This window comes from Mastigoproctus giganteus, chromosome 3 (assembly GCF_048544385.1).
Source record: "Mastigoproctus giganteus isolate SK-2022 chromosome 3, ASM4854438v1, whole genome shotgun sequence".
NCBI classification, from domain to species: Eukaryota; Metazoa; Arthropoda; class Arachnida; order Uropygi; family Thelyphonidae; genus Mastigoproctus; species Mastigoproctus giganteus.
Window position 1 is genome coordinate 122,078,946 of NC_143577.1, and position 12,929 is coordinate 122,091,874.

The 12,929-nt window shown below is 38.2% G+C and overlaps 1 protein-coding gene across 1 annotated transcript in view; it reads left to right on the top strand.

The window, feature by feature from the left end:
- The window catches only part of LOC150088255 (intermembrane lipid transfer protein VPS13A-like), a 3,009,916-nt gene that overhangs the window by 749,337 nt on the left and 2,247,650 nt on the right, over positions 1-12,929 (top strand). The window contains exon 21 of the mRNA XM_090370087.1: positions 8,783-8,915. Within this exon, the coding sequence (XP_090226213.1) occupies positions 8,783-8,915 (133 nt within the window). The remainder of the gene's footprint in view (positions 1-8,782; positions 8,916-12,929) is intronic.

The following is a 12,929-nucleotide window of genomic DNA, read 5'->3' on the forward strand; positions in this document are numbered from 1 at the left end:
TATTGTTCCCACATTTGGGGCAGTGCTCCCAAAACTTCTGTCAGGCTTCTTGTTTCCATTCAGTAGAGGGCAGTTAGGTTAATTAATAAGTTATCTCTAACAGAGTCTCTCTCTCCACTCACTATCTCATAGATGTACTGTTTCCTGTGATATCTACTATATTGAGCAAACAACCCTGTCATCCAACTAGAATTCCATTGGGGGAAGTTTGATTAGGCAGATTGGGACACATTCACAAAACTGACTGATTTGATCCTATTAAAATTAAGCAGGAAACAGTTGATGTCACAGAGTGTATTATCTCTGCAGCAGAAATTGCAATCCCAAAAACATTCTCCTGATTTCCACACTTTCCAAAGCCATGGTGGAACTAAGAATGCAAAGCAACAAGAAAGGCACAAAACTGGGTATGGGGTATTTTTCAGCACTACCCTACAACTGAACACCTTATAGCCTTCAAATGCACCTGTGCCAGAATGCAGTTATTATGTCGTCAGAGCCAAAAGGCATGCTGGGTAATGTTCACATCTTCCATTAACAAGATTAAGTGCCAAAGTTGTGTGGGATAAAATTTAGAAGATGAAGGGTAAATATATGTCAATGTTTGATTCTAGAGCATAATGGATGCACAATAGCAGACACAACTGCTATTGCCAATACTTTAGGAGAAATATTTACCAGCATATCTGTTGTAAATTATACAACACAGAGTTCCTTCTTTAAAGAAGCAAACTGAGAAACAGAAACTCAACTTTGTTTCAAGTAGTGTTCACTCTTATAACTTGCCATTCACTAAACAGGAATTGAAAAGCACACTTGCTGCCACACATAGTAGTGATGTAGGACCAGATGATATGGAATATCCAATGATAAAGCGATTTCCTTCAAGCTCTCTAGAGCTTTTACTGCCCCTCTATAATTGAATATATCTGGAAGATAATTTTTCTGGATTCTTGGCATTGGACAATTATCCTTGCAATTCCAAAGCCAGGAAAAGACCTCAAAATTGCAACTAATTACCGCCCTAATTCTCTAACTAGCTGCATGTTTAAGGCCTTAAAAAATGGTTAATGCTCCTCTTGTATACTATCTTGAAAGAAACTATTTTAATAAAATGCAGTGTGGCTCCTGAAAAAAACTAGACCACTTTGGATCATCTGATCTGATTAAAAACAGCGATGTGTGATGTGTTCGTAAAGTGTGAGCAATTGGTATCAGCTTTCTTTGACATAATAAAATCAGTTGGCATGACTTGAAGGTATAGTATTTTAAAGGAGCTATATTTATCTGGTATCCGAGGTTATCTTCCTATTTTCATTTGGAAATGGAAATTTTTATGAAAATAAATATTCCAGGTTTCTGTTAGACCCAACTTTTCACAGTATTTTTGCCAACAGAAGGGAGTTCTTCAATGCTCCATCCTTATCGCTGTGCATTTTTCAGCCAAAGTGAACTCTATTACAGAACAACTTCCACCATCAGCAAAAGTGCTCTTTGTGTAGACAGTCTTTTTTCAATGTGAAACTTATTGAAAGACAACTGCAGCAAGCTATCAACCACTTTCCTTCCTGGTTATTGGCCGATAGGTCCGATAGTTTTCATCTCATAAGACATTCTGCAAACCAAATTTTTACTCTCAATCTGAACTCAGACTTGGACAAAATGTAATTCCTGTGATAGAAGAAAAAAATTTCTCAGACTCGTTTTTTGACCCAAAGCTGACTTTTCTCCATTTGCCAGCTTGGGACAAAATGCACAAAAGGTCTAAATAATATGCTCTGTGATATTCTCCTCCAATTAGAAGCAGATTTAGAAGCACATTATTGCAATGTTACCAAACACTTGTATTATCCAAAATAGACTATTGTTCCCAATCCATCACAGAGCCATCTGGATTGTCATTGGGGCATTTTATACTTCACTCATTCAAAGTCTTTATGTGAAAACAAATGAACCACCATTGATGCTTCAATGTCAGCAGTTATCCTTATAATATGTCATAAAAATAAAATCCCTGCTTGATCACCCTACATGGACATCTGGTTTTATGCCATGATGAGAAAATTTGTGCAGAACTTTCAGTTATCCCTTTGGTATTAGGAGTATGCATCTTCCATCCTGTGGCCATTTTCTTGGGAACTGACTGAAAATTGAGACATCCTTTTATATATATATATATATACAGGGTGATTCACTACCAGTGCGACAAACTTGCAGGAGGTGCAGGGGTCACAAAGATGAACCGGAATCACATAGCATTGCAGGGTCTGAAATGCCTTCGTCATACGGTAGAGGACGTTGAACGGGAGGTAGCGTGAACAGCAATCCCGCTGGAATTCAGCATTTGCAAACCATTTCTGTTGAAGAAACCAAGTAGCAAAAGTCCTCTGGAGTGGATAATCTGCAGGCTCCAATGATTTGATGCGTTGCAGATTGTATGAACTCATTTGGTTTGTTGACAGTATCCTCTATACAGTGGATTGGGAAATACCCTATCGCTCGAGTACTCTTACTCGGATTGCCTTCTGCAAGACGTAGGACATTCTCCTCATTGTCTGGCGTCCTCGTCATTTACTCTCAATTCATGGTACCTCTCGTGAAACAACCAGTCTCACGTAACCTTTTGTGCATATGTGCGAAAATCATATGATGAGGAGCACACCTGTGCGGGAAATGTTCCTGGCACAAGCGCAGAGCGGCATGCCCATTACAGTCTGCAGCTCCATACGTGAGGTGCATGTCGGCCAATTCAACGTTTGAATACTCATCCATCCTACTGCCTCGGGAACCGGTTCGCAAATGCTGACTTCCAGCGGGATCGCTGTTCACGCGACTTCCCATTCAACGTCCTCTACCGCATGATGAAGGCATTTCGGACCCTGCAATGCTATGTAATTCTGATTCGTCTTTGTGCCCCCTACACATCCTGCAAGTTTGTTGCACTGGTAGTGAATCACCCTGTGTATATATATATATACATATATTAGCAACTTTTGGCAGTGCATAGAGTTGAATATATAGAGTTGAGGTGCATGGAGCAGATAGTTCAAAGTCAGAAGTATCCGTGGGATCTGCTTGTATTTTTGCAATCAAAATTATCTGTAATTAGATCCCCTCTGAATGTATTACATACACTGCAGAGTTACATGCATTACAACTGGCCTTGGATCATATAAAATCCCACCAGTACCAAAGGTGTATGCTATATACACTGATTCCCCAAGTATATTACAGGCTTTATCACAAATGAGATATACTCCTCATGTTGTGTCAGATACTTCAAGCACTACACTCCCTTTCAGAATCAAACTTTGATATCTGCTTTTGTTGGATTCATAGCAATGTGGGGATCACAAGAAATTAATTTCCCAATGCTTCAGCCAAATCAGGAACACCACAGTCACATTTTAGTCCTATGTACAGACAACAAGCACCTAATTCATGGTAAACTCTCTTCACTATGGGAAGAATCTTGGCATCAGCACACCATCAATAAGCTATATCAAATCAAGCCTGTAATTATATATTATGCATTGGCTGTCTAGTGTCAGCACAGGGTTTTTTGCGAACCACTGTGCTGACACATGTTCTAAGTGCTCGGCTGCACTTAGGATGTTGTCACCCAACTTAATTCTATCTTCTTAGTCTGATGATCATCTGTGTGTCAAAATTGTGGTATCCTTTTAACAGTTCAACACATTTTAATTGAATGTGCTTCTTTCAACAATGAATGCTATCCACATTTTAGCCATCTAACTGAGCCTTGTACACTCAGTCAGATTTTATTAAACAAAGACAGTGTTCCAGATGTGTTCAAGTTTTTATTTTTTATTAATTTTTATAATTTTATTTAGAATTCCTTTACATTTTAATCACTTATAACTGTTTAATATAATCTTGCATTTGATAATTTATACCATTTGACTTGGTGCATTATAACCTTAGGTGCTGATGTGCCATAGATCTCCTAAACCTAAAACCTAACCTTTTTGCTATATCCAAATAGATTTTCCCTGAATGCTGCATATACACTGCTGAGCTGCACGCTTTAGAGTTGGCTTTTGATCATAAAAGAACTTGCCAATACCAACATTTTATTATATATAGGACCAATTCTTTGAATATATTACAGGCTTTATTAGTGTTAGGTTTATAGATATCAGGTTTAGTAGATATAATTTCTCTCTTTCTCTTTCATTAAGGGAAATAATTTGGCCAATACCACAGCCAAATCGGCAATTCCTACACATAATCATGACCTCTCACTCCCTTATATGAACTACAGGCAAATAATTTTATTTTTTTTTTTTTATGAAAACCCCAAACATGAGAGGTATGGTGCTTAGTACTAGTGCTTGGGTTGGAGGTTGAGAAGACAAAAGAAGATATTTGTTGACATTAGACTTGAACATCTGTAGACTGTAATGTTCAGGAAATACATATGAAGGAAGGTTGTTCCAGAAAACAGCAGTTGATTAAATATACGAGGAAGATGAAAAGTTGGTTCTGTGAGTTTGAAGTTGGACAATAAATGGATGTTGGTTGGTGGCGGCACATGTTCGGACTGTATTGAACGAGAGAGAGCGGGAATTATAGATGCCAATTCAAAAGAACAGTGCCCATGAAAGTATCTGTAGAAAAGGCATGCAGCGGAAACAGTACGTCTATGGGACAGTGAGTGGAGAGACTCTGTTAGAGATGAATCATTAATTAACCCAACTGCCCTCTTCTGAATGGAATCAAGAAGCCTGAGAGAGGTTTTGGGGGCACCACCCCAGATGTGGGAACAATATTCCATGGTAGGGTAGATTTGCGATTTATACAGAGTGAACAGCTGTTTGGAAGAAAAGTAATGCCGAGAGCAAAAGAGAAAACCAAGTTTTTTTAGATGCAGAGGAAGCAATATTTGTAATGTGCTTGTGCCAAGAGAGATTAGAAGTCAGGGTAATTCCCAAAAGAGATATATCATTTTGCCTAGAAATCGGAGTGTCACTAAAGATAAGCATAGGAGCAGAAGAATTATTTTTGCGAGATATAAGACAAGACTGAGTTTTAGAAGGGTTGAGATCAACTAAGTTGTCTTTGCCCCACTGGAGAATTACCTGGAGATCGGCATTTAAGGAATTGGTAGCGGATATTCGAGAAGTTGAAGCTGATTGAGCAGGACAGGGTTTCTAAAAATGGAAAGTGGAATGCAATGTGCAATCATCGGCAAAAGTATGAATAGGATTTCCAGTCAATGGAAGAAGGTCATTAATATACAAGAGGAAAAGAGTGGGGGAAAGAATCTTGGGGGACACTAGCATTAGTGGAGAAGTTAGAAGATAGAGAGCTATCTACCATCACCCTCAGTGAGCAATCAGAGAGAAAACTGGATAAGCAATTACAAAAAACAGTTGGCAAACCATAAGATGGTTTGTTTGTTTGTTATTTGGTTTTTAGGAGCATTAGCAACTAAGGCCATATTGCTCCGGGGATATGTGGTGGTCATTCCCTGACCTTTCCGCATTCCGGTCTAATCAAGAAGCGTGTGCTCTGCACTGCTGCTACTGCCCACCTGGCTGCGGAGTGCCCCCCATAAGATGGAAGCTTCTTTAGAAGACTTTTATACCAAACATGATCGAAAGCCTCTGAGATGGCACGAGCAACTGCTTGTGTTTCACCGAACTTTTCCATTGAATTTGCCCATAAATGGGTAACATAAGCCAGAATATCATCAGTGGATCGACACTGACGGAATCCATACTGGCGATCATTGATCAGACGGAAGGTTTCTAGGTAGTTTAAGAGTTGGTGGTTAATTGATTTCTTCATTACTTTAGAAAGGGCAGAAGTAATTGCAATAGAAAGATAATTGGATGGGAGGGATTTGTCACCCTTTTTAGGAACTGGCTGGATATCAGCAAATTTCCAAGCAGAAGAAAAAACACCTTTGGAATAAGAAAGTGAAAAAAAGAAGCAGAGAACAGGAGTAAGTTCAGGAGCACAGGTTTTGAGAACAAGCAGAAAAATACCATCAGGACCTGGAGCTTTCTTAGCATCAAGATTCGTCAAAATCCTTCTGAAATCCTTTTGACGGAAGACCACAGGAGGCATTGAATGGAGCATGTTGGGAATGGTGGGAGGTGTTTTACCAAGATCGTTAATACATGGGTTGGAAGAAAAATGGGATACTAGCAGGTCAGTTTTATTCTTGGCTGAAATGACAACAGAACCATCTGGTTTTGACAGAGGTTAGAGCAGAGATGGACAAAAGTTGCGGCCAATAGCTTTGGCAAAAGACCAGAATGTTCAGCTACCATTAGGGCAAGAAGCAAGTTTTTTACTCTTAGTCTGTTCAAAATCTAGTTTGGACTGATTAATAACTGCTTTACAATTGTTGCGAGCTTTGGTGTATGCAGAAAATCAAACTGAAGATTTGGAAACAAGCCAATTACGATATTCAGCGTTCTTCTCTTGAACAGCCTTAACACATTTATTAGAAAACCAAGGTTTAGATAAAGGATGAGATTTTAAAGTGGAGTGTGAATAAAGGATTCCATTCCTACAAGAATAATTTCACTGACATGATCTGAGCAAATGTTGACATCAGAAGTTTGAAACAGTAATGCGACCAAGGAAAAGAAGAAAAGAAATCTTGCAGGTCATCCCATTTTGCATTCTTGTAATGCCAAAGAATATGAGGTTGGGAATAGCCATGATATAGATTCCATTGGAGAAAAGACAATCACCAATTTGTGATTTGAGGTGCCTAAAGGTCACTTCAACCATGTACTTAGAAGGGTTGTTTGTGAGAAAAAGATCAAGTGTGTTGGCTGTATGGTTAGGATTGTCTGGTATTCTTTTAGGTAAATGAACAATCTGTGAAAGGTCATTAGTAATTTCAAGATCCTCAGCATCTCATCCAGCTGGGTTGGTGTGACCATAAAATGGAAGCCAGCTGGAGTTTTGAACATTAAAATCACCAAGGAAAATTACCTCATTGTTACGAAAGTTGGACTGGAGAAAGTCAAGTTGCAAAGAGAGGAAGTCAAAGAGCTGCTAGTGATTAGTGGAATTGGGAGAATGGTAGAGACAGATGAATTTGACACAATGAGGTAGAGAGATTGTAAGCCAGAGAAGATCGAAAAGAGGAGAATTCCAGTTACGAAGTCTCTGACAGGGAATACTGGAACAGACATATGCACAAGTACCACCTTTGAGGCGAAAGGAAACATACAGCGAATAATTTGGGCAACTGAGATGAGCAGTAGTTGAATCAACCGATAACTGAGATTCTGTCAGGAAAAAGTACATGGAGTTTGGCAGACTGCAAGAGGAAATGGACATCATTGAGATTAAAATTGAGACCACGTATATTTGTGAAATGAACTAGGAAATCAGGAAGTGTTTGGGAGGTTTAGATCTTTTCACAGATAAACTTACTCTATTAGTTTGACAATTAATGGTGTTATCAATAGTAAGAAAAAGTGGGGGAGGGGGCATGCTGTATGAAGTAATGAAATTTTTGGATATGGCATACAAATGGTAAAAATATATCCAGATCCTTGACATAACGTGGCCTCGACAATGCCCCCCCCCCTCCCCTTGCATACACACTACTCGGACTCCCTCCAATCACTATCTCGCAGAATATAGGTAGCAAGATTATACACTAGCTGTTCTGGAAACAGTTCGGTCCGGTGTACTCACTATCATCTAGCCTGTGAACACCCTTTGGAGCTGTACCCTCAAAATGTAAGGAAGATTGGATCTTGCCATGATGTTTGCCATCATAATCTCAAAAGTCATCAGTCATACTGCATGATGGAAGAGATAATCTTGGTATAGTAGATATAATCTCTCTCTTTCTCTCTCATTAAGGGAAATTATTTGGCCGATACCACAGCTAATTCTCCAATTCCCGCAAATAATCTTGGCCTCTCACTCCCTTATAGGGACTACAGGTAAATAATACACTGCAAGATATATTCCCAATGGCAAGATTCATGGAATGGGCAGACAGCAAATAAATTATATCAGATAAAGCTTGGAATTTAAACATAGCATCTATTCTGTGTATAGCTAGGAAGTTGTTCTTGCTCCACTCTGTATAGGATACAGACATCTTACAAACACTCTCTCTCTCTCTCTCTTTCTCTCTTGATGGCTTATGACCTCCTATATGTGAGTCTTGTGCTACTATTTTAACAATGAAACATATTTTAATTGAATGTCATAATTTTATAGGTGTACAAAATATATTTTTTACCAGTTATACCCATCTGACTGGGCCTTATGCACTTAGTCAGATTTTATCAAACAAAGGCCATGTGTCAGATTTTTTATACTTTTTATGGCATGGTCATGGCACACTATACCCTCAGTCAATCTTGCACCAGTAAAATGGCGCCTCCGCAGCCAGGTGGGCAGGAGTGGCAATGCATAGCACATGCTTCTTGATTAGACCGGGGTTCGAGTCCGTGACCACCAAATACAGATGATGCGGAAAGGTCAGGGAATGGCCAACGCATATCCTCGGAGCAATATGGCCTTAGTTGCTAATGCTCCTAAAAAAAAAAACCAAATAACCAGTAAAATAGACATCATATCAAATCAAATCTGCACACATATTTTAGTGTTTTTAATTTACGAATACAATAGTTACTAATAAAATTGATGTAACTTTGGGTTCAGTGTGTGGTAAGTTTTTAATTTATTCATAGGAGAACGTTGAAAACTTTATTTATTATTTTTTTCTTACATGTTGTTTTATTTATTTATTTTTTTTTTTTTTTCTTAGCTTTTTCAACATGCCAAATTTGAATTAAACAAATCACAGTTGAAGGCATTAAAAGAATTGGTTTCAAGCATTCCACAAAGTAAATCTGTTTATGTTGATGGCACCAAGTTATTAACAGACAGTTTCATCCCAGGTGAGTGCAACCTTTCCTTTTTTCTTTTTCTTTTTTAAATGAGCATATGTTGATGTGATTTTGATATGACATGCTTCTGGAACAAAAAATAGTTTTTTTGTTTGTATTTTTTGTTAAAATATTAGTGTTTGTTTGAAACTCCAATTACGTGGGTTTATTAGTGCTATTGAATGAACAATAACGGGGCCTGGTTTAGTATCCAAATTTCTTTCTTTTATTTAATCTAAATGCTTTAATTTCTTTGTTTTTTTTTTGAATTCTGCTTGGAGTATGTTGATGGCTGCTGTTTCTTAATGGATTTTAGTACTGAAATGTAATTTTATTTAGAAAAAAGTTCAAAAATTCCAAATGTTGAGTTTTTGACTCCTCTTACTTTCAGTGAAGCAGAACTGTGAAACCCATGTTTAGTCTCCAACATTCCTCCCCACTGACTTCAATCCATGCATGGTACTAATACTATAGGTTTTGATACCTTTTGTGTTAGCATTAGTTAAGGCATATGATGCAAGAAAGTAAGCTTATATAGCATCAGCCAAAAAACAAAAAAAAAAAAAAAACCTTCCCATTTCATCCATCTGGTCACTTCATTGTTTGTCCAGTTCAGCCTTAAATTTATTTAAGCTATCAACATCCACAACAACAAATGGATGTCTATTCTAGCAATCAACTACCCGCTGGCAAACTTCCGCACATCTATTCTACAACTGTCTTTCCTCAATTTAAATCTATGCCCCCTTAGGTTCTTAATCTGAGCAAGCAGAAATATGCCATCAGCATTGAGCCTGCTCAAACCATTCAAGGCCTTATACATCTCAACCAGAGCACCTCAAAGGTGGTTGAAGGTTTCTAAAAAAAAATTTTATTACTTCTATAGAAATAGAACAAAAATAAATTTTAAATATTAAACATAAATTATGAGTTGTTAACAAATTTTATTAATTTATGTTTTTATTGGTAAACAGAAATCAAAAGGAATTTCAAAAATTTTATTTTATTTTATTTTTTCACATGTAATTTTTTCTTGTAGCCGTGAAGAGTGTTGTATAACAGCTTGTGCTTCGTGTATGCAATAAAGAGTTCTTTTTCAGCATCTTCTTCTTCTTTGTCTTCGTCTTTTCCCATGTTATATGGGGTCGGCATTCAATGTTTCCAATTCACACTTTACATCCTCTTCTTCTCCTCTAGTTGGATTAACTTCTTAACTAGAACACATCTATTGGTTTTGGCATAGTTTGTACAACCGGATGCCCTTCTTGACGTCAACCCTCACCATTTATCCGGACTTGGTATTTAAGCTGCCGATCTACTAAACCTGCCACAGCCATATAAATGGAGTAGTTCTTATTCAGTGATGAAGCTTCCTTGTGATGTCACAATTTAATAATTTCACGCAATTTATGCCCAATTTCTAGTCACCACTGAACAAGCAGGTGGTTCTGCTTGTTCAGTGGTAAAAGAACTACTGTAGTTCTTTTATCTCCTGGAAACATCCAAATGGCTGACTCGGTAGAATTACTGTGACCTTGAAAATACCAATAATGTATAATTCGGCAACACGTGAGTATTTTTAAATACAATTTGGTATCCTGAAAACTTCTACATCAAAGCTATCAGGTAGCACAACTATTCTACTAAGAATTCCCAGTGACTAATTATAGTTCCTTAAAAATTTAATGACCTTGAAATTTCCTATGTCTTCCTATGTCCGAACATAATAATGATAGCCATTTTAAAAAAGTTCACAGTCCGAAAAATAAAACGACCTTTAGGTCCCAAATCTTAACCTATCATTCACCCACACTTATTTTATCTAAAATATAACTTCTTTTTGAGTAACACTCCCGAAAACCTTCTTTATTAATTAATTTTAATAGCACACTAATTTAGCTAGCATTCAGCTGGTGCCACCAGCACCACAAAAAAAAGTTCTTCTTTTTCAACATACCAAATTGAATTGTAAAAATCATAAATTAAGACATTAAAAGACCTGATTACAAAGAGAGGGTGCAGTATCTGTGCAGAGTGAGTTAGCATTAGCACTAGTAGTGGCAAACAATGTAAAAATGCAAGCTTACACAGCATTATCCAAAAAAAAAAAAAAAAAAAAAAACCTTTCTGTATTACACGTCCCCTCTAATAATTTTTCTAGTTCTTCCTTGAATTTATTCAAACTCTATTTCAAATAATAGAAATTTGTTCCAATGATCAACTACCTTCTGGCTGATGGCAAATTTCTACAAATCTATACAGAAACCATCTTTCTTCAATATGAATTTATATCCCCTCGTGTGTGTTTGAGGGACAATAGGAAGGATTACATCAACATTGAACTTATTCAGTATATTTAAAGGCTTAAACACTTTGGTGAGATCTCCTCACAGGCACCTAGGCTCCAGTTATTGCAAATTTCAGAATTGAAGCCTTTCTTGGTAAGAGCACCCTTTTACTGCTGTTAGTAATCTCATTGCTCTTCTAAGCACCTGTTCCAACAGATCCACATCCTTCCTAAAATGAGGCTATGCTTCCAGATCTATCTGCATTACAGATCAAACTCTCCTCTATCTATGACAAATCACCGTTTCTAAAATCTCCACAGATATTACATCGTACATTACGATTGAGAAGTTCAATTATTAATCATGTAAGTAGTGCTATAATTTATGAATTATAATCCTCTGCTGATACTGATTACACTGCTACATGTTACATACAGGGTGTCTCAAAAATATTGGTACAAACGTTTAGGGGAGGTAGGTAACATCTAAAGGAATGTGAATCGCATAGGAACCCATAACCAAAAATATCACCGTAAATCAGTACACGGCGCCGTTCATCAGTTCGCAAGAGGGAAAATTTCTGGTTTACTCATTCAAGCAGTAGTTGCTACATGAAGAGCATGCATAGATATACGAACTGTGAGCTGGCAGACGTGAGCAGAGGGCAATGGACAAGCCGCTCAACGAATTTATGGAAAACACTTCCCAGATAGTCATGTACCGGACCACAGTTTGTTTGCGCGTGTGCATCAAAATTTGTGCGATTATGGGTCATTTAGAGATAACAGGAGTAGTGCGGGCAGACCACGTTCAACACGAACTCCCGCAATGGAAGAAAGTGTGTTGAGTGCTGTCCAGAATAATCCTACTACCAGCACATGTGCCCTTGCCTCTGCCTTAGGAGTGTCTCGTTGCAGTGTACAGCGTGTCTGGCATGGCAATTCTTTACACCCCTTTCATCTCCAAAGGGTTCAGTTACTGCTCCCCCAAGATCATCCTGCACGTGTGGCTTTTGCACAGTGGTTTTTCCAAGAAAGTGTTCAAGACTTGAATTTTTCAGCCTATGTTTTGTTCACAGATGAGGCTTATTCAATCAGCGCAATGCTCATGTGTGGGCTCACGACAACCCACATGGTGTGTGCCCCCATGCGGCACAACATCACTTCACAATAAATGTGCGGGCAGGTATGGTCGGTGACTGCTTAGTTGGCCCATACCTCTTACCATCCCCCATGAACTCCGCTAAATATCGGATCTTTCTTGAACAAGTTCTACCAGGGTTACTTGATGATGTTCCAGCAAATGTGAGATGCAACATTTGGTTTCAACATGACCGGGTGCCTGCCCATTATGGAAGGTGTGTTTGTGACCATTTGAACAGGCGTTTTGGGCGTCGATGGATTGGCTATGGTGGACCGGTTGCCTAGTTCCCACGCTCACCTGATTTATCGAGCCTTGATTTCTTTCTGTGGGGGCCCTCAAATCCATCTCGTACTCCATTCTTAATATTATGTCAAATAAATGTTTGCCACTAATTACTGTCTTGTGTCATTTCTGCTTCTTGTGCCTCTGCTACTACTTTCCCGTGACGTTTCCGGTTATGGGTTCCTATGCGATTCACATTCCTTTAGATGTTGCCTACCTCCCCTAAACGTTTGTACCAATATTTTTGAGACACCCTGTAGAAACTACCAGTATCTGCTGTATCGATACAAAAAAAAACATGGTGGCAGATTGG